At 40.9% G+C, this 27,388-nt stretch overlaps 1 protein-coding gene across 1 annotated transcript in view; it reads right to left on the bottom strand.

Annotated features, from left to right (window-relative positions):
- The window catches only part of FLT1 (fms-related tyrosine kinase 1), a 165,230-nt gene that overhangs the window by 110,274 nt on the left and 27,568 nt on the right, over window positions 1–27,388 (bottom strand). Inside the window, exons 3-7 of the mRNA XM_004680172.2 lie at window positions 26,821–27,047; window positions 7,420–7,544; window positions 3,413–3,575; window positions 3,173–3,309; window positions 509–683 (exon numbers count right to left, since the gene is read on the bottom strand). Of these exons, the coding sequence (XP_004680229.1) occupies window positions 509–683; window positions 3,173–3,309; window positions 3,413–3,575; window positions 7,420–7,544; window positions 26,821–27,047 (827 nt within the window). The remainder of the gene's footprint in view (window positions 1–508; window positions 684–3,172; window positions 3,310–3,412; window positions 3,576–7,419; window positions 7,545–26,820; window positions 27,048–27,388) is intronic.

Raw genomic sequence — 27,388 nt, forward strand, 5'->3', positions numbered from 1 at the left:
AAATTGAGTGTGACTGACCCTCCCTGGTGGCACAGCAGGTTAAAGCATTGCATTAAGAGGCTTAAGCCACTTCCACATGAGTTCGATCCCTGCCAGCCCCCAAGGAGATCCACATGGCGAGGCAGACCTCTCCTGACCCGCCCGCTGTTCCCCTCAGCAGTTTACTTCGTTGATCTGCCTGTTCTGCTCCCCACTCTGTCCCTGGTGAATCCTCTCACCCTCCGCATCTCTGGCCTGTACCCCAGTTCTGTATGAATAAATAAATAAATCTTAAAAAAAAAATGAGTGTGATTTAACAATAAATAACACAATAAATCCTTCAGGAAAAGATTCTGTTCGAGACAAAAGTATTAAACTTAAAAAACACCTAATGCGATTTGCTTTTTGGCAAGGGAGAGACAAGAACAAAGTACATTCAAAGTAATGTAACTCTTGCTAGAGAAAATTTGCTTGCTTTATGAAACCTCCCAGATCCACAATGATTGGAAAGCACAGTCCAGCTGCTCACCATATACATGCACTGAAGTGTTCACAGATTTGAATGAGGGGCCGCTCTTCACATGACAAGTGTAAAGCCCCTTGTCTCTGTTCTGGACTTGGTCAATAATAAGCACACTGTGGAATAGGTTGGTGTTGGAATTGCGTTGGTCAATTCGTTGCCTTGTATATGCTCTGTTACTTGTCTGGAAAGAAAATGTACAATAAGTATAAAAGCAATAGTTGTTCATGTTTAAAGTTAAAACGTATCTCAGATAGATATTTTATGCTAAGAAGTAAACCCACCTAGAGCAAGATGTTTGGAAACTGTTTGTCTAGAGGGGTAATGAACAGGAGAGAGTGGCAGATATGTGTGTGTGTGTGCATGTATGTTTGCATGTCATATATCACATGAATGTGATATATAGTAGTCTATATAGTAGCATATATAGTACACATTTAATATATAGTAGCACATATAGTATATATATAGTAGCATGTCATTTTCTCCAAATAGACTTTCACATACCTTACTTCTCACAGCAACCTGGTGACAGTGGCATTATTATTATTGCCCTTTTGCAGATGAAGAAACTGAAGTAGCAGAGGCCATGGCCACAGTAGGCTGGGAACTCAAGATATTTTAGTATAAATCGAGTGCCTTCCCTCAGGCATACACACCGCTGAAACAGTAACTGTTCTCTAGCATAGGTATCACACAGGTAACAGTTATCTTTAACATCTGTGTTTCCTGCAGTGAATCATCATGTGTTTCCTTTGGCTTTCTTTCTAGAAATAGGATGAAGTAAAGTGTCCTGACTATACTTACTATGGTCTAATAATCCTAGTTTCCTTATTTCAGTATTTGAGCAAACCATGCCAATTTCTGCTAAGTTACACTGAGTGAATCTGGAGACACCTAAAACCACCAGAAAGTTGAGCTAACACTTGGTGTTTCATTCCACATTCCCCTCAGGGGAGACCAGGAATCTTCAGGGCCCAATGATGGGCACCACCAAAGGACTCACCTGCTCCTGGGTGAGAAAATGAGATCACATTGCCCTTTCCTCTAATTGTTCCTTCCTCTTTTTATTTTTGGCCTTGCATTTTATAACACATAATATGTTATTTCTTCCTTTATATCCCTCCCCACCAGGGGGCATGGAAAAAAGACTTTGGAAGTTGTCCAGAACTGATCTTTGGGTCTTGACCTTCGCTCTCCTCTGTACCACATTTAACAAACATCTACCACCCATCTTTTCACTGCCCTGTTTCAACAGACACTACATTTTGGCCATGTTCTTCATTCTCAGTAGTAGGAACCAGACAGAGAAGTATGTCAATCATCACTATCAAATTCAAGCCATTCCCTAAAACAACAAACTGAGGAACGTATGAAACTTATTTTTGTAGGTATTATTTCCCCTTTTCCCCCTGAGAACTCTTTTAAACTTGGAGTAACTGGTATTGTTTCTGTTTTGGAAAACAACTGATCCTGTGTTTCAGAACCACTTTGCCCAATCCTGTAGACATCACCCACTTGTGGTTACTAAATCAAAAGTAAACAAAATTTAAAATTCAGTTCTTCAGTCAATGGGTACACATGGCAAGTGGTTATTGCATTATACTTTGGAGACAGAATATTTCCAGTGCAGAAAATTCTAAAGCACAGCACCATTTTAGAAGACTATTAGCATCTACTAGACATATTATATGAACCTTTACTTATGGTAACAACTCTAATGGGATGAGTGTTTCTTTCCTTTTGGCATTTCTAGAAAGTATTTTGATTTCTATTATAACTCAGAAAATATTGCTACAAGTCAGAATGTTTTTATTTTTTTATTTAATGAAACAACACCACTTTCTAGAAAATACTCTGTGACTGATGATCTTTCAGTGTGTCCCTCCATGACTGGAAACAATGATGAAAAACAACTCTAACTTGGGACAGATGCATTAATCTTTCACACATAAATAAGTTAACTTTTTGATTAATCTGAATGATATAACAAATGACCATCTGAGGGATGTACTGTATAAATCCTACTGACACACAAGAAATGGGGACTGGAACTGTCAAAAGTTTCTTAACAGTTTATAGTAGATTCCCCATCTGTATGTTTTTAAAATAAGTATTTTTTGCAAGGGTGTGCAATTTGAACAAGGGCATTCAACTCTGGCTCCATTCTTCTCATTTTTCCTAAAGAACAGAATTGCTCCTTTGACACTTAACAAACGGAACATTGGATGGCTGGGTTGTAATATCTTTTCTAAACATGCTCCAATCAGGTGCCTGACTGTCTGCTAGTATCTTAAATCAAGGCGCTGACAACAACTTTTTGTTGTTGTTGTTACAAAAGATAGTGCTTGCCTGGCACTGAGTGATAAATTTCTCTCTCATCTCTAAATCCTAGGAAATACTTTCCAGAGAGGAAACAATCCCTTTTCCTATCCAGAATCATGCAATAGAAATACCAGCCTACCATTTCAAAACAAAACCTCCAGACATCAAAAGACCGTATCTATGCATATCACACTCATGAAATGCCAGGCAAGGAAAACACCCCCAGCCCAACCCAAATCTCATTCACTAATACTGCCACAGAAGTCAGAATATGCTCATTTTTCCTACTTCAAAAACCCAGTGGTCTTCTACATGCTAAAAATAAATGCAGAGAAGTGGCCCACTCACCTCTCCAGGGTAACTCCAGGTCATCCGCACTCTCGTGTTCAGGGGAGTGGTGGCTGTACAGTTGAGGGCGAGCTGCTGACCTCTGAGTAGCTTCACTGGGGTTGGTGTGCTTATTTGCACATCTATGATGGTATTGGCTGTAGGCATAAGAAATAACACTTTTTAAGAATCAAGTTTTCATTAAGCAGACAAGCCCTGAGCACATTGCCTGATGCTCCATACCCTCAGAACGGTACTCACTTTGTCGATGTGTGAGATAGTTTGTCTTATACACATGTCCGTTGACCGTTGTTTCACAGGTCAGAAGCCCTATTTCTTTATAGGTGGCTTCTGATATGATAAATCCCTTCCTACTGTCCCAGGTTATTCTTTTGCCATCAGGAATCAGGGTCTCCAGTGGAAACTGAAAAGGAAGAAACAGGCTTTCAGGAAATCATATTAGCATAGGGCAATACCGTTTAGCTAACAGCTTGTAAAACACAGCTTTTCCCCAAAATGACAATTGTAGGGGTAAAAACGCCAGTTTGTTATCATCAGTTCTTTAATTTTCTGTGCATGTAGAAAGATAAAAATTAATTATGATAAATTATAATCATGCAAATTATATTGTACACATTTGCTATAACTCACTATCAGCCTCAGTAACAAGTAATTTATTATCAGCCTCAGTGACATAACCACCTTGTTGTTATGTCAGAATCTAGGGGGAACCCACATCTCTTTGGCCTCTGGGAATCCTTGTCATAAACTGATACTCAATAAAGAAGTCAGTTAGTGTTTTTTTCTATTGGGACTGCCAGGTCACCTCGTGTCTCGTCATCTGGAACTTTTAACAAGCTTTATAAAACTTGCCCTCCTGTTGTGATACGGATGTCTTCATGGGATGGTAAATAATTCCAGGTCCTCCAAGATACTTGGCATTAGTTAGCATTCACAGGTTTATCGGGCTGAGAACCTTAACTCTGCCTCCAGGAGGGAAGCTTCTTGACACTGCTCAATGAGGATGGCCCCCAACAGGTGCAGAGTCCAGATAGTTACTATAGAGCGCTCGGATTCTTTTTTTTTTTTAAAGATTTATTTATTTGTGCATACAGAACTGGGGTGCAGGCCAGAGGCTCAGGGGTGGCGAGAGGCTTCACCAGAGACAGAGTGGGGAACAGAACAGGCAGATCGACGAAGTACACTGCTGAGGGGAGCAGCGGGCGGGTCAGGAGAGGTCTGCCACGCCATGTGGTCACCTCCGGGGCAGGTGGGAATCGAACTCATGCGGAAGCGGCTTTTAGATTCTTAGTGCTGTGCTTTAACCCGCTGCGCCACCAGGGAGGGCCCGCGCTCGGATTCTTATACATAGTTCCAGACAGAAGAAAAGCATCCATAATTTGGGTCTCCCCTATGCCTTCTTCTAAATATTAAGGATGAACCTTTGAAAGACCACCATATAAACAATCTGACTTGGGGTTAGACTTTATACAGGGTCTCTGCTCCCTGGAATGGTCAGCCAAAATGCCCTGTGCCAACTTGCCAGCCCAGTCTCAAAGGACCACCACCATTACCTATTCCAGTTGGAAAAGGCAAAGGAAAGCCAGATTGCTTTCCCAAAGCAGATGAGAGAGGAAACACCTAGCAGCCCTAAGGAAGTTTTGTCTTCCCTATGTTTTTTTTTTTTTAAAGTACATCTTCTATCTCTCTACCTCCCCCCTCCCCCCTTCACTTTGATTCAGACTGTTTGTTGAAGAAACTAATCTGGCAGGAATTTGTGATTTCATGGCAGAAATGTCTATCCCAGGAGACTAAAACTTGTCTCCTGGTGAATTTGTCTACATTGGAACGAACTGCCGGATCATTCCTTGGGGTAGAGATAAATCACATACTGTTCATGCAAAACTGAAAGCAATTGAGAGATTCAGTTCATGTTTTAGTGAATCAGGAGTCTATCTTTAAACTTAGAAATGCTCTCTATTTAATGGGAAGCAAACCTTGGAATCTATCATACTGTAAAAATATGTGGGAAGACAAACATGTATTGAAACAAAAAGCCAGGTTTGCTGACGGACTTCCTCAGCACAATCTAAAACTATATTACAATTCGCTGAAAAAGGCTTCTCTTACCGTAATCTATTCGTGTCACTAGTAATATTCAATAGACAAAGGGATTTTATTTCTAGCTGACAGGGGCTAAAATAGCAAAAGGCCATGAGGCTTGTCATCTGCGGCCGTCACTGTGTGTGTCACAGAGAGGCAGACACACAGCAGTCTTGACAGCTGTGCTGTACCGGTGGCTCTTCCAGCCGACGACAGCACTGCCAGAGGAGACATGGGAAACGAGAGGGCATGCGTGGGAATGGAGAAGGCAGGCACGGCTGAGTAGAAGAAAGCCACAGCAAGAGAGTGGAAAGGCAAGATCTCTTGTGTGTTCGTGTCACGTCAACATACAAATGTAATAATAGGTTGGAACAGTTCTTACATGTGCATGTCGAACCAAAGCCCACCTGAGAACTATTATGTTTCTTTCCCTATGTCCTTCCTCCACCGGCTTCCCACTCTTCTATTATAGATTTTAGGTGGAAATGGTGTAAATTAACTTTTTCTCCCCAAATTTTTACCTGTAGGAAATTTACAATGTCCCCATTGACAGACAAGTCATCTGCACCAGGGCAGAAAGGGAAGGGGCTTGCATGAAGCAGAGACACTGCATGGTTTGTACCATATTAATCACAATCAAATAACAATGAGATCAGGAGAAGTGATGCCATGTCATTGAAAATATGATCTCAGGCCCCGGATGTGATCCACATGAAGCGGCAGACCCCTCCTGACGCACCAGCTGCTCCCCTCAGCAGTGTACTTTGTCAATCTGCCTGTTCTGCTCCCCACTCTGCCTCTGGTGAATCCTCTCACACCCTGCACCACTGGCTTGTACCTCAGTTCTATATGCATAAATAAATAAATCTTTGAAAGAAAAAGAAAATATGCTTGATAATAGACCAAATAGTTGTCAGATAAGTAATAATAGCTAATCCTTGAATAGGGCTTTCCATGAGCCAGACACTGTTCCAGGGCTTTCTATAAATGTCCTCATTTAGCTCTCCTAATTTAGTGAGTTGAGCGCTGCTATAATCACTCCCAGCTGTCATAAGGGGAACTGAGGAGAAGGGAAGAACCTGGGTGGGGGGTGTGGGGAGGGTGTGGTGTGTGGTAAGAATCCAGGCAGTGTGGCCCTGGCTGCTGCCACCCAATCAATTCCTCCTGTGCCCACCAGACCATGTCTAGGTTCAGGGAAACAGGTTTCTAGGCACAGGAAGTCCTGGGCAGACCCTAACTTCCTGGGAAACTCAGTTGTTATTTCCAGTAACGGGATGCCTCTGGTGCCTCTATCATTAACAAATAATGATTTCACGTTTCTTTGAGATGATGCATACTTGTATCGGAAGCCTGAACCTATCTCTGATGACTTATGGTGAGGGCTTCATTCAACAACAGAGGAAAGTACAAGACAGGGAGACATGCTGATTCCAATCCAGGGCCCAGGGTCAGCAGCTGATATGGAATCCATGATTGCAGCTTGGCCCCCAACACCCCCAAACCTTCCAGCACACCCTCTCTGTGATGGGCAGTGCTGAGTGCTGTCTTGGGACAGACTTAACTTCTACACTTCTTAGTACAGCTTTCCCTTTGGGGAGCTGTTATCCAATTCTTTGTCCTAGCCTACTTCTTAACACTTACTGCTGATGAATTATCTGGATTGTCACATTTTAGTTTTTGCCTTTATTAGAGTCTAGCCTAAATCTTTTTCTTCTTTGAAAGCATACTTTATAATATAATATGAAGACTAATATTTATAGCTTTTGTCACCCTGTCCCCACTCCCACGCCCCCAGAGGTCAATTTTGGATGCTCAGCAGGGGACTGAAACTTCTGAACTCATAGCAAAAGAGGTAGTTGCAAAGGCACTGAGAATCTTAAGCGGCGCCTGGAAAATCAAGCACCCTGTCAGATAGTTTTGTCTTTATCAATAGGTTAACCACAGAAAATTTGTTTGTGTTAAGTGACAGACAGAATCGGTTTTTCTCACAATTGCAGACATTAACATTTTAATCCATTTAAATACATGCACGTGTATGACTTTAAATACATTTTCTAGTAAAACAGTATTACAGAAAAGTTTGCCCAAAAGCCCAACTTTTGTAGCGAAATTATCCTAGAGGGATAAAATGACTTAAAATTCATTATACTCATTTGCATTTTTACCTTTATTAAAGAAACAGTGATGTTAGGTGATGTGACTCGGCAGGGGATCACGAGCTCCCTTCCTTCAGTCATATATATAATTTCGGGAATTTCACTGTGCAGCTCTACGAAAGGTTTATCTGTATCTGAGTGAGAAAAAAATTAAATATTTATATATATATAAATGTTTGCATTATGACCATTTAGACACTGGCTGGTGAAGCAATATGGTTACCTTCAGTTCTACTGTTCCCATTTAAAGTCATCCATACATTCACATTCTTATCTCTGCTTTTGGTCCTGCCCAGAAAATGAATGCTTTTCTAATAAAACTCAATTCATTGTTGAGTTTTAGATCGGCTCAGGTTGCCTGATGTTTTAGTATACAAATGTGATATGGGGGTTGGCACGTTTGGACCACTAGGGGAAAATGTCCTGAAAATGAAGAGAGAAAGAAGAATATTCTGCATAAACTTCTTGCCACAGTTATGCTAAAAAGCCCCAGGAAACGCCCTCCAGAGCATTTGTAAGTCAAAGGGCAGGAGACATAACAGTAAGCATCACAGGTGACAGCTGAGAGAGGTAAAGCAGGTATCAAGTTGAAGAGAGACTTAGCATTTGAATGACAAAAGCCTGATTTAAAGGTTTCCTGGACCTGCCCTGGAGGAGTAAGAATGAATGAGAGGATCTGAACTCATTAGAGGAGGAGGGGAGGGGAGATGCCATGTTGAGCATGCTTAGATTTCATTATATGTGTTGAATGTGACCAGATATGGGCAATAACACGACAGCTACCTGTGTGACCATATGTGGTCAATAGTGCAATGACCAGATCCTGGCCTTGCAATAACACGACGGCCACCTGTGTGACCATATATGGTCAATAGAGCAATGACCAGATACCGGCCTTGCAATAACACGACAGCCACCTGTGTGACCATATATGGTCAGTAGAGCAATGACTGGATACCGGCCTTGCAATAACACGACAGCTACCTGTGTGACCATATGTGGTCAATAGTGCAATGACCAGATCCCAGCCTTATAATAAATAACACGACGGCTACCTGTGTGACCATATGTGGTCAATAACGCAATGACCGGGACCTGGCCTTGCATTCAGGTGCATAGCACCACGTCAGCTTTAAACAACTAAACCTAAAGCCTATATAAACAACCCTTCCCCCTACAGCACTCGCAGTAGCTGCGGACCCCACCCTAGGGAGCTCCTTCTCAGCTGCTGCCTGGGAGCAATAAACTCTGCCTTTTCAGCCTTTCAGTCTTCTGACTTTCTTCCTTGTGGCCTTGCAGCGGGTCACAGAAATTGACAAAACAATGTTTGGTCCGTTTCCTTAGGATGCACTCCATAGTGCCTAGTAGCAAAGTATGCACATGGATGCTGAGACTGGAAAAGGACTTAAATCATCACCAAGATACCACCTGTCAAATATATGGCACTAGGGCACTCTCAGAGCCCAGAAGAATTCCTACCACCTGCTTAGTGTCCCCTAATTCCTCTGGGGAACAAAGTGAGCACTGTTCCTGTCAAGATGTACGCTCAGGCTACATTCTCAGGCAACCATGTCTTTAGCGATCTACTAGATTCTCACCGTCTGCCCTTGACTCCAGCCTTACAAGCCCAGATGGGGAAAAGTCCTGGGTTAATGTTCTCCATCTGGATCCAAAAGAACCAACTAAGACCTGCCTGACCTGCTTGTTGTAGTATAGGAAGCTCATTCCGGATGCTGAGTGGAGAATGCGCTGGAAAGAAATAAGAGCAGATGGACAACTGAAGACAGGTATAGAGGGAGGAAGTCCATGTGACCTGAAAGGCAGAGATGTATGATACAACACACTCCCCCCTACAACCCTAAAAAAGAAAAAGCAAAGTTGTAAACAAGGTGGTTCCCAGGAAAGGGGGAGGTTTCAGGTTCCTGCCCAACCCAAGGAAGGGTGGAGCTGAGCAAGAAAGAGAAGAGCTGGAGAGGAATGTGGGGAAAGAAGCTGGATGGAAAGCCAGAAGGAGGAGCACACTTAGCAGAGACCTGTGAAAAAATGCACACCCATCTTGGGCATGGACTGGCTGCAACAGATGTGGGTGAAGTTAACAGTGGGAGGGTTCACAGTGGCAACATTTATCTTGATTCTAATTTTGCTCTTTTCCTTTGAGACTTGTCTGCCCTTGCCAGTGGCTCTTCACCAGGGGATGCTTTAGACTTGTAACAGGCTTTCAGGCTGCTGTGGCCTTGCTTTGGGCCAACATTTTTTGACAAGGCATTTTACCCAGGAGGGGATGGGTAACTTGGGGTGCTTGATTTGGAAACTATATTCTTTCCTTCTCTTTGTTGTACACTAATTGTATTAAAGTTCGTATGTTTTGTCTGGATATGGTGGATGGCAGATTTTTTAGAGCAGGCAAGTTTGGGGGTCCTTAGGTGCCCCTCTCCCTGCCCTGTAACACAGTGAATGCTATATAACCTGTTGGAGGTCACTCTCCCCAAAAGGATCAGACAGGCTTTTCTCAATATCCCCAGAGTATGCTGCTTTTAGTAAGCTTCACCTTGGTGTGAACTTAAAGGTCACTCAAAGCCCAGTGAGCCTATTACCATTACTTAAAGGAATGCAGATTATTTTAAGTGCAGTGAAGGCCCTAGAAATTTTTTGTCCTTTGCCCTTTTTCCTACTTAAAGAAGCAGTCATTGCCCCCGGCCTCCCTTTTATGACCCAGGGGAATGTAGTGGGGGGTGGGGGGGGTTTCATCCTATTGTGGGTTTATCAGTGAACATGTCCTCTATCTGAAAATTACATCTTTACTTTTAGAGTGAAGCTGAGCATCCCCCTCCTCTTGTCTGTCATGTGAAGCTCAACCCCTGCCACTCCTGGCCCCTTTAATGCCCCAGGTCCTTGGACACAGATAAATATCCAAGGTCTGCTCCAGTTCTCCTGCAAATTCACAACCATGTGAATTATCCACATGTACATGATTAAGTTTTGATCTTTCCTCCTAATCTGTTTGAGTTAATTGTCTGTCCTGCTTCAGAAAAACCCAGATCAGTTGGTGAAATATTCCCTGTGCTCAATCTGTTATAGGGCACCCCAAATCTGTTAAGAGGACAGGGAGAGAGGGGCACCCCTAAAGCCCCCAAAACCTGACAGCTCTAAGTGGGTTCTGCCATCCGCAGCAACAGCAACAAGACAAAACATAAAACTTTAATGAAAAGGGACTTTAATACAGTGAATATACAATATGGAACACAAAGAATATAACTTCTAAATCAAACACCTGAAGTTACCCATCCCCTCATGGGCAAAAGTCAACCCAAAAGGGATTGGTCGAAAACAAGGCCTGAAAGGCCGCCACTAGACTAAAGCACCTTCTGGCCGGGATCCATGGAAAAGGGTCAGAAATGGCCAGACAAGTCTGGGAGGAAAAGAGCAAAATCAAAATCAATATAAACACTGCCATAGTCACCTCCCTACAGGTCTCTCACCCACATCTGCCTTAACCAGTCCGGGGTCAGGAAACAAGCCCGGTTTCTTCATCACATGCTTGCTGCTCCATGTGGCTTCCTAAGGTCTCCTCCTTCTCCATCCTGCTTCCTTCATTTCTTCTCCCTTCTCTTCTCTCCTTTTTCTCTGCTCAGCTCCACCCTCCTTCTGGGTGGGGCAGGGAACCTGGAACTTCCCTTTTTCCTAGGGACCATCCTGTTACACAATGACCCTGAGAGCAGGGTAGTTTGACATACTTTAGAGGGCTGTACAGAGACCCTCATTACAGCCCACCTTATCTACATGCCAAAGATAAATAATTCCTAAACATTATATGCAGCAATAATAACCTAAGTAATATCTGTTTGTCTCCTGGAAAACCATGCAGGCTGGCCCCTTCCTTCTACCTTTCTCTGCTCCAAGCCCTCACCGAGGCACTTTCCCAGCACCCCAACATTCCTCTCTTAAACTCATAACAAACACTATGTGCTGAACTGGAGTTTACTTCTCTGGTTGTAATGGATAATGAATTCCTAGAGGATAGGAAACATTCATCTGTCAAAAGTATATTACATGAATGAATGACTATCCAACCCCATCGTTTTACAGAGGTGCAAACTGGTAAAGTGAATTCAGAAGGTGTTCAAACAGCCCCACCCCAACCCACCTACCACCCCCTCACCCCCAAGAGGAGATTTGACTTTGCCTAAGTCCTCTGTCCTTAATTGAAAGAGAGATCATAATGTCCTAAGTTTTTGCTCTTTCACTAATCAGAGATGCAATCACTGCTCCCCTTTTATGAAGAAGAATATATTTTGGGGGTCTCATCCATTTGTAGGCTTGTCGGTGAAAGTGTCTTAAGAATCTCATCCTTAACCTCAGAACAGGATGAGCTAAACCTTTCTTATCTGTCATGTGAAGTCTCCCCCTCTCTGTTATGCACAAGCTCCCTAAATGCTGGATAAATATCTAGTCTACTCCATTTTTCTTTAGGATTTATGACAATATAAATTCTTCATATGTATGTTATTAAATTTTGGCCTTTCCTCTTACTGGAGAACTGTGCTCGGACACTTCTCCAGATGTGGGCACAGTCAAGCCTGCAGGCCAGTTTCTCCTAACCTCCTACCATCCCCCTGGACCACACTCGGGGCTGGACATACAACCTCCTTCTCTTGAGGAAGAGGTCCTGATAGAAAGGACTTGTAGGTACAGCTTTTTCAGAGAACAAGGCAGATTTTCACATAATCAAGGGGGATGCATGTAACATGCATAATAGCCAGCGTTAGAGGAAGTCTGAGAACAGGACAATCACCAGGGCCCTTCCAAGGCTTGGGAACAGAGGGAGGTGACAGATCATGGTGAAGAATGACACACTTTTCAACCTGGTTTGACACCTGGTTCTGCCCCGTGCTAGCTATGAGACACTAGACAAAGCATTTTACCCTGTACCTCATTTGTAAAATCTACCTAGTATTATTATGAAGGTTACATCAATATATGTATAGCACTTAGAATGGTAGCTGGCAAATAGTGTGTATGTATGTATATATGTATTTATACACACATTTATTAGCTGTCTTCTTAATTGGAGGGATTTGAACTTAAGGAGAGAAGAGGGCTAGGATATATGAAAATCACAAGTTACACCTGTGATTTTACCTATAAAAATACACAAAGTATATATTTGAAAGGAAAAAATGAACTGAACTCTTATCTTTGAGTCGAGGCTGCCTATATTGTGTCTTCTTATTTACCTTTTTATGTATTTGCAGATTTTCTGGACTGCTCATGCATTATTTTATAATAGTTCTAGTTGTTGAATCTAACTCTCAAATTATAAAGCACCATTCATTTTCACTTCAGGAAAACTATAAAATTTTGCATTTGCTTACTTGACTGTTATCCAATAAAACAGTAATTCTCTATTACAGTTATTGGTTTCCTAGTACGTCTACTAGGAAAACTCTAGGCACAGTAGCAGATGCAGAGAGTAAAATTAATTATACAGAGACAAGGATCTGCTTATTAGCATGAAATTCCTCCCCTAACTAAAGTTGCTGAGCTAGAGGTTCAGGGAGGGACTACCAGGCAATGGCTTAATTCTTATAACTAAACTAAATCTTTCACATTGAATTTACTGTCTCTTTAAGCAACCATCTTCAACAAAAGCCACTAGCATAAAAAAAGTTCCTGCAGGAAATAGTAAGCATCAGTGTAGTGAGTTCTCAACTAATGAATGTCAATCCCAAATGAAAATAGAAGAGGTTAATTGCCTGTACCTCTGAATTCTTCTTTTCCTTTGTCACTTCGGGTCCTCCCCTACTTGAATTTTACTACAGCTATTGGCCTTTTTGAAAAACAATACCAATTTCAGCATTGGGCCTCCTGCAATTCTGCTCAAAGATGTCTGTACCCCAATTTGTGCCCATCCCAATAGAATTCAAGACACATGCTTTGCACCATAATTAATCATGGCATTGTAAATCTACAGTCTGCAAATGAGCATATGACTCGAGGTACATAACACACACAAACAAACAATACTCTGGGCTTATTAATAGTATGTTTCCTCTGTAATTTGCTTCAAGGAAGGGCTAAGAATGAACTTGCCTGACATATTATACAAACATTTTTTTGTTTTGTTGGACCATAGATACAGAAGAGGTCATGGTTCCATTAATATCACCAGTAAAACCACTTACTACTCTCATAGGACACATTTGTCTTTGTCAGAAAATTAAAAATGACTTCGAAACCCAGCCAGCACTGCAAAGTGGTTTCCTGAGACCAAATTGGCTGGTTGTTGAAAGAGTGAGGAAGAGCTGCTCTAAAGATTGCCGGTGAACCAGCAGCACAGACACAGTGTCACCAGGGACTCCTGCCAACACAGCTAGGTAGAGGTCACGCCACCCTCCCCTCTCTGAACCCTTAGAGCTCAAAGTAGTGACAGGAAACTGGCACAGAATATGAGGTTTTTCGCATCCAATGGGAGTATCTGGGCTGTCATCCTTCAGGACGACAAGCCAGCTTAGACACAGGAAAGATCAAACAGAGAGCCTTGCTCAGAATGGTATTACATCTATTTTTTAATGTGTTTTTTCCTTTTGCGATCTGTAACCACCTTGGCACATTAAGGTACACAGACACAGGGCCCCAGCATGCCATCCTTGTTCCACTCCATTTCCCACTGGTATTACTGAGGCGTTCGACTGGGTTCAAAGCAAATGAGTGACCCAAAGAATTTAAGGAGAATTTCTGACTTGGAAGGGGTTCAAGCATACATATCGTGTTTGCTAGTATTATTATATTCCTATGATTTTTACCATTTTTTTTCTGACTTCCTTTTCCTTTAACTTCATTTTCTTTGTCCTCAGTCCCAGTCATGAAGAGCTCCAGTTATTTTAAAGGAGGATGCGGTTTTAATTTTTTGATAATGAAATAAAAGAATAGGGGACAAACTAAACAGTGCCATTAAGGGGATTCTCCCCTACATGAGTTGCTTGATGTGGAACATACCTTGTGCACAAGAAGAATTTAATTGGTGAAATATTTCATTTGAAATATTAGAAAAAAAAAAAGAGAGGCTTTTTCTTTCCTGACTTAAGCTGCTCATCAAAACTTTAAAAATTCAGGCCTCCCTGGTGCCAAGGGGTTAAGTCTCAGCATTATGAAGCTACTCACAGCCACTACAGCACAAGTTCAATTCCCAGCAGTGGTGCTAACCCACATGGCACAGCAGACCTCTCCTATCTCACCCGTTGCTCCCCTCAGCAGTGTGTTTCAGTAGATCCACCTGTTCTGCTGTCCACTCTCTCTGATGAATCCTCTGATGCCTCCCCCCATCCCCAAACCCCACATCTCTAGTCTACACCCAGCTCTTGTATGAATAAAAATAAATAATTTTTTAAAAAAAACTTTAATATTCAAAACAACTTTGGAGCAACCACAAGAAAAGTAAAGTAGTTTTACTAATGTTAGATGAAGAAGGCTTTAAAACAAGAATGCTATTATAGACAGAGAGGAATGTTTTATTATAATAATGATAGAAACAATACACCAGGTAAATACAATAATTATGAACATGTATCTAACTTAACAAGATAATAATAATTATGAGCATCTGTGCAACTAATAACAGAAGAACTGAAATACATAAAGTAGAAACTGATAGAAATAAAAAGATAATTCAATAACAATAGATGGAGATTTCAATATTCCACTTTCTGTAATGGACAGAACAATTAGACCAAAAAGGAAAGCAAGGACTTGAACAACCAACATTTATTATAAGTAATAATTAATCACTAGATCTAACGGACAGCTATAGAATGCCCTACCCATAATAATAAGTTATACATTCTTAAATGCACAGGGAACATTCTCTAGGACAGATCATATGCTAAGCCATAAAGCAAACCTTAATAAGTTTCAAAGGATAGAAGTAATTCAAACTATGTTCTCAGAGTACAGCAGAAGGAAGTTAGAAATAAGTAACAGAAAGAAACTTGGGAAATCAACAGACACATAGAAATCAAACACACTTAAGTAGAAATCCATAGAAGAGCTTAAAAGGGAAATTAAATAATACTTTGAGGTGACTACAAAGAAAGACCCAACATACTCAAATTTATGGATGGAGCTAAAATGCTACCTAGAAGGTAATTTACATTTTATGCCTAGATTGATACAGGAGAAAGACTTCAAAGTTAAAACTAAACTTCTGCCTTAGAAATCCGTATAAGAGCAGCAAACTAAACCTAGAGGAAGAAAAGGAAGGCAGTGATAAATATTAGAGTGGGAACTAATGACACAAAGAACAGAAATGCAGAAGAGATAGCCATGAAAAAAATTTTTTTGAAAAGATGAACACAATTGACAAACTCAGTTAGACAATGCAAGAGAAGACTAACACAACTAGAAACGAAATAGTAGACATTACTAAAATAAAAATTATAGTTTGTTATACTGTAATTCTAAATACAGTACAAAGGAATATTATAATCGTATACCCATAAATTAGGTAACAGATGAAATAGAAACACTTCTAAAAAGACAAACTACTATAACCAACTCAACAAGAAACAGACAACCCAAATAGAATTATAGAAAGTAAAAAGATTGAATTAGTAATCAAAACACTGCCCACAAAGAAAAGCCCCATCTCAGATGGTAAATGAATTCTATCAAGAGTTGAAAGAGTTAATATCAATTCTTTGCAAGGATTTCTTAAAAATAGAACAGAAGGGAAAACTCATCATATATTGCCCTATATCAAAAACAAATATAAAAAAAGAAAACTATAGATGAATCTTTTGTGAATGTGAATGAGAAAAAAAAATGAAAAACACTAGCAAGGTCCTTATAGTCTAGCAGAACAGCAGAAAATTTCACATTGATTACAGGGACAGTACTAAATCTTTGAAAGGGAATAGGAACATCATTTAAAGAAATTTTAAGTTAAGATCTAAAGAAGAGAGGAGTGTTAGGTAGATGGCAAATGTGACTAGATCTAAGATCACAGAAGTGAAGGTCTCAGATTTTGGGCGTCCTGAGAACCTTGATCACTGGGTGTTCATACAAAGATGGCTGGTGGGAGACTATGTTTGCTCACCAGATGAATGATTTCAGTTAGATCTTTGCCTTGATCAACTAAAGCATAGAAATGAAAAGAAAGGAGGAAAGGAACAAATAAAGAGGGAAGGGAGAGAGCTGGGGATGGAGGGAGCTGAGGAAGGAGACAGAACAGAAAGGAAGGGGAACACAAGTTCTGGTGGACTGCTGGAACTCTCCCAAAGAGCTCTGGCTGTGTCTCAAGTCTGATTCATGAAGCTGTAAAACTGCGAAGGAACTTTTAAGATACTCCACTATGGCTCATGTTACAGAAGGGGAAACTGAGGCTCAGCGAGAATCAGAAGGCTTCCCGCAAAGCACAGGTATAATAATGAAATCAAAATTGAATTCAGAGTTTTTGAGGTTAAACCACATCACACCAAAATCTGACCCTGAAGCCCCTGGATGATGCAGGAGTAACAACTGTACCTTTGGTATTCACACTGAGGGAGAAATGGAAGCACAGAGACAGGAGTGGGGTCTATAACAGAACTTAGAAAGACTGGACTGATGACTAACTCTCATTTGAACCAAGGTTAAGTCATTGGAGCCTCATTTAACTCTTTGTTCTAGGTGGCAGATTATCTTTGGGGAGGGAGGGTGGAGGAGAAGCTCTATGATAACTATCTCAGAAGCAAGAGCAGCCAGATCAGACAGAGCCCTGTTTTATGCACTGGAGATGAGCTTCCCTCCGAGGGTGTGGTCACCCTCAAGTACAGGGGTGGTTGGTCACACAGCTCTCCAACAGGGACTGGGGTTCTCCTAGAGAGCTGACCGAATACCCCCTTAAAGCATCCCCTATAGTGATGGGTGGTGGGGAGTCAGGAGCCAGGGTTCTGTTGAGGGCTCACATTTGTGATCTCCACCACCTGGGAATCTCTGGGGCTCAGCTTCTAGAAAACTTGATGGGCACTTTCCTATTCTCAAATCCACAGTTTGTGATGTGTTCCCTTGAAATGGTCATACCGGACATCACACTCTCACACACTCTCACATCCCTCCTGGGCCTGGCAAAGAAGGCAATCAAGTGGAGCAGCAGGAGTGGTGGGTTAAGAGTGGGGGTGGGGGTGGCATGTCTGAAAAGGCCGTCCTTGTTGGCTGAGGCCAGTTATTGCCAAATGGGAATATGACCGCAGGGAGCTCAAGCTTCCAGTTGTTAAAGACAAGTAGGAAATGAAATTTTTATGCGAACATCTCCAATTATTAGATCTCAGTTGCCCAAAGCACTCCACCTGCCAATCAAATCATATGTCAACTGAATCTGCCCACACACTTCCAGTCTGCAATCCTGCACCGCACCCCCTCCAACTTCTCCCCCCCGCCCCCATTCATTTCATACTGCAAACAAAGCTCCAATGGCATTGGGGTAGAAGCCCAAGCAAGACCATGTAGGAAAAAGCAGGGGCTTCAGAGTCAACCAGACTTGGGTCCAAAGCTTGACTTGAACATTACATTGAACCTTCAGCTTTTCTGAAAAAGGAGATTGATAATAGAATTTATCCCTGGTTTGTTGTGAGGATGAAATGAGATATCTGGGATCCTTCCTGGTGGCACGAGAGGTTAAAGTGCAGCACTATGAAGCTATTGGCAGCCAGTGCAGTAAGAGTTCGCTTCCTGGCCAAGAGGGTGACCCACACGGCACTGCAGACTTCTCCTGTCTCACACTGCTCCCCTCTGCAGTGTATTTCAATAGATTGGTCTGTCTGTTCTGCTTCCCACTCTGTCTCTGGTGAATACACTCACCCCCAGACCCCTGAACCTCTGGCTTGTACCCCAGTTATTGTATGCATGAATAAATAATTTTTAAATGAGATGATATCTGTAAAATTAATCTCAACCAGGTATCAACAGATGACAGTGACAGGTTCTCACTGAAATTTCACGCACAGAAATCTCCTGAGGCATCGTCTTGCCCAGTCCCACCAAGTGAGCACAGGTCCTAGGCTTGAATCCTCGAAACAGAGAACTCACCACCTGTCCTAACAGTTTGTTCCACTTTTGGATAGCTTTAGTAGTCAGAAAGTGTATCCTCATATGAGGCTGAAATCTGCCTGCCTTCACTTCTTTCATCCTTAAATAGCAGTTCTGCTGTCTAGGACTGTAAAGATGAAGCTTGATTTTTTTCTTATACCGGGAAACACTGAAGGAGGCTGTCACATCCGTGTGTCCTATTTTTCCTTTTTTACTTTTTTAGATTAAACATCTCATTTCCTTCAGTTGTTCTTTGCCAATGGAAAAAAAACAATCATCAAATTGTTGGATATTCACAACCCTCTAAGGCAGGGACCCATTTCACAGATGATAAAAATTAAGTTCAGAGGGCTTAAGTGATTTGCTTGGTATTTCCGCTTTTGTTTTCCTTCTTGAAGCACAAACTGAACAGTAAGATTAACACAACCTTTATTCTGAACACTGGGCATTTATTAATATAATCCAAGATTGGGTTAATTTTCTTGGTAAATGTGAGGTCAACTAAAAGCCAGAAGTCCTCCTTGGGTGCGTTGTTCCAACCATGGCCTACCCTTACAGTCTTAGGGTGGTTAGCAAGGCTGTTTGTTTGCTTTTGAGAAAAACTTTATTCTTAGGTTAGAAATGAAAAGCTTATCTGTTGTTATTTTACAATTATATATATAACAGGTTTATCATTTAAAATATGTATTGATAACCACTGGTTTAATTGTTTTGTTTTTTTCCAATGTTATTTTTTTTAAAAGATTTATTTATTTGTTCATACATAACTGGGGTACAGGCCAGAGGCTCAGGGGTGGCGAGAGGTTCACCAGAGACAGAGTGGGGAGCAGAACAGGCAGATCGACGAAGTACACTGCTGAGGGGAGCAGCGGGCGGGTCAGGAGAGGTCTGCCCCGCCATGTGGTCACCTCCAGGGGCAGGCGGGAATCGAGCTCATGCTGAAGTGGCTTTAGCTTCTCAGTGCTGTGCTTTTACCCGCTGCGCCACCAGGGAGGGCCTTTTTTCAATGTTTTTATTGAGGTAACATGGTTGACTTTGTTGTTTGTATTTTACAATTATAGACTACCCCTCCTTCGTGTGCTGTTGCCATAGTACACCCATCACCAAAGCACCCTCAGTCTATCGCTATTATCCCTTGTGCTTCTTTCCCCATTTTTGTTCTCACCCCTGCCCATCCTCCACTGGCAGATTTCTAGGGTCTGTTATTAGTTTGGCTTTATCTGACTCTTTGTTTTGCTTCTCCATATTTCACACGTGAGTGACATCATCCAGCAGTATCTGTCTTTCTCCATCTGACTTATTTCAAGTTCGCACATTTTGCGAGCCAAATCCAGCCCATTACACGTACAAAATATAGTGTTAACCAAAGTTCACTGTGCTGGTCTGTTGGAAATTTCTTAGGTCATGATTCTGTCACATGATATATAACCTTCTGCCCTCAAATTTGGCTCATTTACTAAGTGTGCCCTTAAATTTCTCATCAAAGATCAAGAGACTAGGTAATACTGATAGAAATTTAAAATCCTATGGATTTTTCTTTATTTTACCAAACATTACTTAAACAACTCCTGTGCGCCAAACCTTGTGTTAGGTGCTGAGCTCAATGGCAGGCAAGATAAAATCATGTCTGATTCTCACAAAGCTTGTGAGACCCAGTCTTGGATGAAAAGAATGGATCGGCAGAAGCACAGGGGAGTCTGGGTAGATTCTTACGTGAGATTTAAAAAATGAGTAAGAATAAGGTGGCCCACAAGAACTAGGGGAAGTATGGAGATGGGAGGGAATGTTCTAGGCAGAGCATTCCCAATCTATGTGCCTTTTTATTGCTCTTTTCCCATAGTGCTTTGCAATGTGGGTGGTTGTAACACATTCTATATTCCCTACAAAACTAAGGATATCATCTTTGTACTTCCTACTCTGTCCACCATAGTGCCTTTCACACACAGTAATTAACGCTAATTAGTCCTATAAGTGTTAGCCACAGAGCTACATGTCACATCATTTAATCTCCTTACAATCCCAGGCATTGATATGCTTCTCATCTTATAGGTGAGGAAGCAAAGGCCCAGAGAATGATAATGCTAACAACAGCTATGAAGGTGGTTTTCCTGCACAATAAAGCTTATTCTACATGCCAAGCACTAAAACTAGGTGCTTATATATATATCTGAACTGCCAATGAGGTGGTTAAGGGCAAGAACTTTGTTGCCTTTTCAACTGTACTAGTTCTATGATCATGGGCAAATTATTTAACCTCTCTGTGAAAGGAGATGAATGATAGCAATATTTCATAACACTGTTGTCAGAATGAAACTTGTTAACATGATACTTAGAGTAAAACCCAGCTCAGAATAAAGCCTACCTAAGTGTTATCCTTAATTTTTATTAAGGAATTTGTTCAAAGTTAAAAACTTAGCCACATTAGAACAGGGTTTTGAACCCCAGTTGAAACCCATCATGTTGTTTCAACTATCACTTATTAATTGATATTTAATGAAGGAAGGAAGGGAGGGGTGTTTATTGCTTTAGTAAGTCACCTATTTTGAATAGCACAATCAGCTAGCCAACATGACTGCCAACTAACCCAGCAAAATACATCAAATGACAACACAATGAATATTTTAAACAGTAAGAGAACATTTAAGAGTATCAAACTGCAAGGACCATAAAGATCAAAACAGGTTACCTCTGTTCTGAAATGCAGGTCAGGCATTTCATTGCTATTGTTAAAGTAAGTATTGAAAGGTCAGAAACTTAAAGCCTTTCAGCTGAAGGGGATTTCTCCTCAAAAAGTCCCTTGCTGGGCCTTTCCTGGTGGCGCAGTGGGTTAAAGCGCAGCACTAAGAAGCTAAGGCCACTTCAGCATGAGTTCGGTCCCTTCCCAGAGGTGACCCACATGGCGCAGCAGATCTCTCCTGACCTGCCCGCTGCTCCCCTCAGCAGTGTACTTCATCAGTTGTGCTCCCCACTCTTACTCTGGAGAATCCTCTCACCGCCCCTGCACCTCTGGCCTGTACCCCAGTTCTGCATGCATAAATAAATAAATCTTTAAAGAAAAAAACAAGTCCCTTGCTTGCTTATTTTTCTTAAAATATTTCTTAAAGATTTTTAAAATCCTTGAGACCATTAATTTTTAACTCTTTTTTACATTTTTTGATTATAGGAGAAAAATAAGACTAATATGGGCAATTTTATTGTCTTTGGACTTCACTAGCATCTTGCCATTTTATAATTCTCCCTTAACTTTTCGAAATCTTAGGTTATATCCAAGTGGCTCATTCAAGACTATGCCCATTTTGATTATTTGTGAATCTGTATGCAGATGTACTCAATGCCTGGTTATGTTGTTGCCAGCAAAACTTTATAATATCGCTATAGAAAACTAGCATGCCAAAATTTGTTGGGATGGAGCCTAGGGACTGTCAGGAAATGTTTTTTTTCCCATGAAGGAATGACTTAAATATTTGGAAGGTACCACCAAATGCTAAGGAAGAAATTCCTAGGAATGTGCCAGGTGAACACAGGGTCTGGGGCTAAGGAGAAAGATGTAACACATCTCTGTCAACAAATACAATCACATGTGATCTGCCCCAATCATGTGTAAATATTCTTAGTGTCAAAATTCCTTGGTGTCTAAAGACAAAAATGTTTCTAGACAGGAAATGTAAAATGGCAGGGCTTAAAGATATCAAAAATGTCTTCCATCAAATTTTCATCTTCTTAGAAAGGAAAATGGATAAGAGTTAAGTTATTCTTCTCTATAAACTCTCGCCATGTGGTCCTAATCAGCTGTCCCCCAGTGATAGATAGAATGTGTAAACTCCTTCATGCTTTAGCCCAAGAGGGAGCCCAGAGGCAGGCTTTAGAGGGGTCTGTTTCCCAAGAATAAAACTGATCTCAATCAACAATATTGCCAGTGTATATTTTAAGTCCTAGAAATATTTTTTCCCCTTTATACAACTTCATCACAATGAAAAAAGATACAGCAAAACCTGACCTTGTACTAGATTTTTGATGAAGCTGTATTCAGAGACAGGCCAGAAAATTCCTAGGAATTCTTTATGGGAAGATCATTTGAAGTAGAATTCTGCAAATGCAAATCAGCCTCAGACTGTTGCCATATTAGGAAATCCACCTGGGTTCCCAGACGTGTAGTCCAGAGGCTGAGAGTCCATACTTTGTTCACCCCAACGTGTTCATCTGTCTCCTGAGCAAATATATCAGGCAATGATGTGAGAACAACAAACGAGACCCATCCCCCAACCTGTCTGATATCCTTACTTTCTAGTAATCCAAGGTGAGCAGTAAGCTTTCTTCTCAACAGTTATGGGCTCAAGAGACAACTAGAATCTTAGACAGTCCCTGAGATCAAAACTTTGGAAACAATTTACATACTACAATAAACATGTCTTAGAAAAAGAGTGGAAGAAGCTACTCATTAGGGATGAAAGCGAAGTGGGTAGGAGAGGTGTAGGTGGGCAGGGAGGGCGAGAATGAGTGTGCTGAGTTGAAGGAAACTGGCATATTAAACTGGAGGAGTCTAGACATTACTCAAGCAATATCAGAGACTATCATAGATTTGCTGAGAAATTCAAGTCTAAAGAATTCAGCTAGTGTGGCTAAGAGTTTTGTTGGGCTTTTTAAACTGGTTTCTTAATTTTTTTCTTCCTACATGATATAGGCTATTTTATCCTATGTTCCTTTGAAGAAGAATTTTCATGAATAGAAACACTAATTTCCCTTTAATGAGACTAGCACAATGATTCCATTGAAACTTTTGAGAGGTTTTGAAAGTCTGTTCAGCCATGTGACCGTCATTGCCCATCCTGCCTCTGCCCCACCCGACATGGCATGTCCATGAGGCAGCCTTAGAAGCTTCAAGACCTTTTAGAGTAGGTTGGAGATTGTGCATTTCCACTTTACATTTAATATCCTTTTCACCCTGGGGTGCAGAGTGGGGCAGATGGAAGCTGTGAGACTCTGTGAATAAATCTGCAGACTGTTACTCTTTTTTACCCTTTTCCACGCTGGTATGGTAAATAAGGAGACAAAAATGCCAACTACTCAGTGATCACCCGGCACAGCTATGTTGACAGAGCATCTTTAGTAGGGTATGTGGTGTGTCAGAGATGCGCAGGAAGCCAGTGAGGGCAGAGTGGGAACATGAAGTGTACAGAAAGTGGAGTCACTGGCAAACTAATACATACTCAGAGAGGTCATTGAAATGTCTGAGAGGGGTCTCTCTAATGGCATAAGGGGTTAAGTCTCAGCACTATGAAATTATCCTCAGCCACTGCAGCACAAATTTGATCGCCCCAACCCCGCCTAGGGAGCTGACCCACATGGGGCAGCAGACCTCTCATCTGCTGCTCCCCTCAGCAGTGTATTTCTGTCAATCTGCCTGTTCTGTTCCCCACTCTGTCTCTAGTGAATCCTCTCACCCCATGCACATCTGGCCTGTACCCCAGTTCTGTATGCACAACAATGCGTTCTAAAGTAAATACTCAACAACTGTAAATAAGTGACAGCAGTTACTATCTGCTAAGTAATCACACTCTATAAGAACTGGTTGGAATTTAATTAATCCCAGAGGCAATCCTGAGTAATCAGAGACAAGTTTTATATCCCTGAATGAAATTAAATCTGCAATGTAGTCAGTATTCTATAAAAGTGGAAGTATAAGGCCAACTTTTCTTAGATAGAATTAATAAAATAAAAATGAAAATAAGAAATACATAATATGTTCAGATATTTGGAAGTGAACAGTTACATTGAGAATTACATCACAGCTACAATGGACTTCAGCAAAGTGTGTTTATAAGGCTAGTATCACTCGCTCAGGAAACAAAATTGGAGTTTCTATTCAGAGTATGACAATTATAGGCATATGGCAAATATTCCCTAAGCATCTTATGATTAAATTAATTAACATGATCCAAGTCCCTGTCTATGTAAAATTAAGATAAAATACTTTCAACATAGTGCTACTTAAAAACAATCTTATTATAAAGATTTTTTTCTAGTGAACTCGTAATATTCAATATATATAGATAGATAGATAGGTAGTCTTTAGTAATGGTCGATGAAACACAATTTATACATTTCATCATCCTACTTCTCTAAGAACAGTTTTCTAAGTAGACAATTTCCTAATGTCTAGCCAAATTCTTCATGAATTTTAAAATACTAGAATGTGCAACTTTATGCTAATGTTTGTGGACTAATTATTACAGGAGAGCAGAAAGGATAAACATATGACATAATGGCCACTATTCTCCCACCCAATCTCTTCCCAGACCTCATAATTAGTCATGTCACTCTTTTCCATTTAGTCTGGAATTTATCCTCAAGTCATTTTCAACACAATATTCTAGAAAGCCTTGTTCATCACATCACTTATTCATTTAACAAATATTACTGTTGCACATAAGTCATTAAAGTAGACATGCACCTTGTCCTCAGAGAGCTTAGATCAACAATTGATTTGACACCTATCATAATGGTTATCTGCCGTATATGCTGTGTTTGGGGTCGAGGCAGAAATAATTCTAAATAACTGGGTTTTCTTCCATTAAAAAAGGGATTGAGGTAGATGGGAGCTGCACTCAATAGCCACATAAACCCAAGTGGTTCACTGGATAGTAGAGAAGTTAAAGATGAAAACAGCTGGGTGTTATTTTTTAGGGAAAAAAAGAAAGAAAATGATCTTCTTTTACTCACTTATGTGTTTGATTCACAAGTCAGAATGTGATAAATCACAGGAGAAAGTTTTATGTGAATTTTAGGATGAATGAGTTTCCCCCCACTCCCCTAGCAAGACATTCTTTTCTTCCCTCTACAAGTGCCAGAAAGACTATAATATGCTATGTGGAACAAGAAAAAAAGAACAGATGGCTCAGCATGATTTTTTTTTACTACTATCAAACATTGTGTCTGCTTTCTCCTGGAACTGCAAAAAGATGCCTCTGAAAGCCTCTCTCTTTTAATCCTGCTCCCTCTCCACTACCCTCCTTCAGCCAACCTGCCACAACTTTTCCCCTCCTGTAAGTGGACCAACTTCTCCAAGTAAACATCTCGGCACATTTTCCATCTTCCTCTGACTTTTGCATAGATCGACTATGATGGGGAGCAGCTAAGACATTGTCTCCTCTAGTTATCTAGAGCACTTAAGAGAGTGCAAAATGCAAAACCAGGAGTTTGGAGGGGCTGAGCACAAAAGTCGCTCACTCAAAATCAGGCTAATAGGAGCTAAAAAGCTATTACAGCCAATATCATATCACTGCTCTACTTCTAAGACAAATCTTATATCTAGAGAATTACATTATTATGCTCAGGCAAAATACTATTTGCCTTCTATTAAAAGTTAAGACTCCCACCAAAACATAATTCTATTTTACTCCTTCCCATGCAAACACCAGTTTATAGTTCGCGGGAGCCAGGCCCACAGAGTTGATACTGGTGGTTGCAGGCTTTGTTTTTTTTAATTTGATTTTGTGCCTGAGGTGCCTACTAAGTTTACTTTATGTTCTTTAGAGCCTCTTTTATTCTTGTAATCCCTCTCAACAAGTTTTAGAAATTGGCTGAAACTAAAGGAGAATGAAATGATAGGTCATTTTCCTTATTGTTTTTTCAGGGATTCTCTTCTACTGTCAATTTAATTTCTTTAAGGTTTTTGCACCACCCTTCCCCCCCCCCCAATGGTACTTCAGTTGTTTATTTTCTAAGGAGGGAAAGTGACACCATGCAGTTAATGATTTTGAATTATAAAAAATGATTCATTTTTACCTTTTACCCTGTTTAGCTAGATGACGTGTCATCTGCTGTTATATCACAATGTTTGCTTAGTGAACATGAACTAATATAACATCATCAGTTGGATCATTTGTAACATTCATGAGCTAATAGCAATACAACAACTATGAATTTAGAAGAAAGAACAAGATTTTACAGTTCTAACATGTAAGAGAATGCAGTTGTGTTTAAAAAAAAAAAAACCCAGAAAAGTCATGCATACTGTTTTGGACTTCTCAATAATTAAATGGAGCTAAAATCTCGAGTTTTCATTTATGCATCCAACTATGTGCCAAACTCTAGCAGCTAGAGAGACAGTGATAAACAAAATAGACAACCATCTCATCCTTCAGGGGGCATGCATACGCTTGAGGTCTTAAAAACCCTAGTTTTTAAATTTGAAACTCAATAAATGCACTAAAAACGCATTCCATTAGCTTCCAGGGTAGGGTTCTTTCCTGGAATATTGCCTTCACACTCATTCTACAATGGATCTCGGTGGATTTATGATCCACTGCAAAGCGATGGCAAACAGAATGTAGAAAATGGAGGTCTTACCATTAATAAATATATAGATTGTAGATTCTGTTTTCTTCTTCTTTGAGGCAGGTATAGATAGATATTTGCAGCTATAGAAGCCAGTGTGGTTTGCCTGAGCTGTGTTCAAGGTCAAAGTACTGCAGAACTGTTTGCCATTCCTTCCACAGGCAGATTTAGTTATGCTCAGTCTTTTGCTCTCCCTACTCACCCTTTCAGGCAAAGACCAGGAATGGGCTGCATCCCCCCTGCAAACACAGATAAAAAAGCAGTCACGGTGGAGGCCAGTTCCTATGCATCCATTTCACTAGGAAATACTATCCTGAGATCCTTCTTTCCAGAAAAGCAAGGCTTGTAGAAGGGCTTTTAAATAACTCAGAATAAACAAGCAGAAGTGTGGAGAGCACCCCGTTGCATTTCCCCTTGAGTAAGACAGTCTCCCCGTGGGTTAGTGGTACTCCACCTGGAGCAGCGTACCTCTGGCCTGCCTTCTGCAGTCTGCACACAGGGTCTCTACCTTCCTGCTCTGAGGGGCCACATTTCTATTCTGCCAGGCAATCATCTTCTCTTGGGGTGGCATGGGGGGAGG

Source organism: Condylura cristata, unplaced genomic scaffold, assembly GCF_000260355.1.
Source record: "Condylura cristata isolate star-nosed mole 26May11 unplaced genomic scaffold, ConCri1.0 scaffold00010, whole genome shotgun sequence".
NCBI lineage: Eukaryota > Metazoa > Chordata > Mammalia > Eulipotyphla > Talpidae > Condylura > Condylura cristata.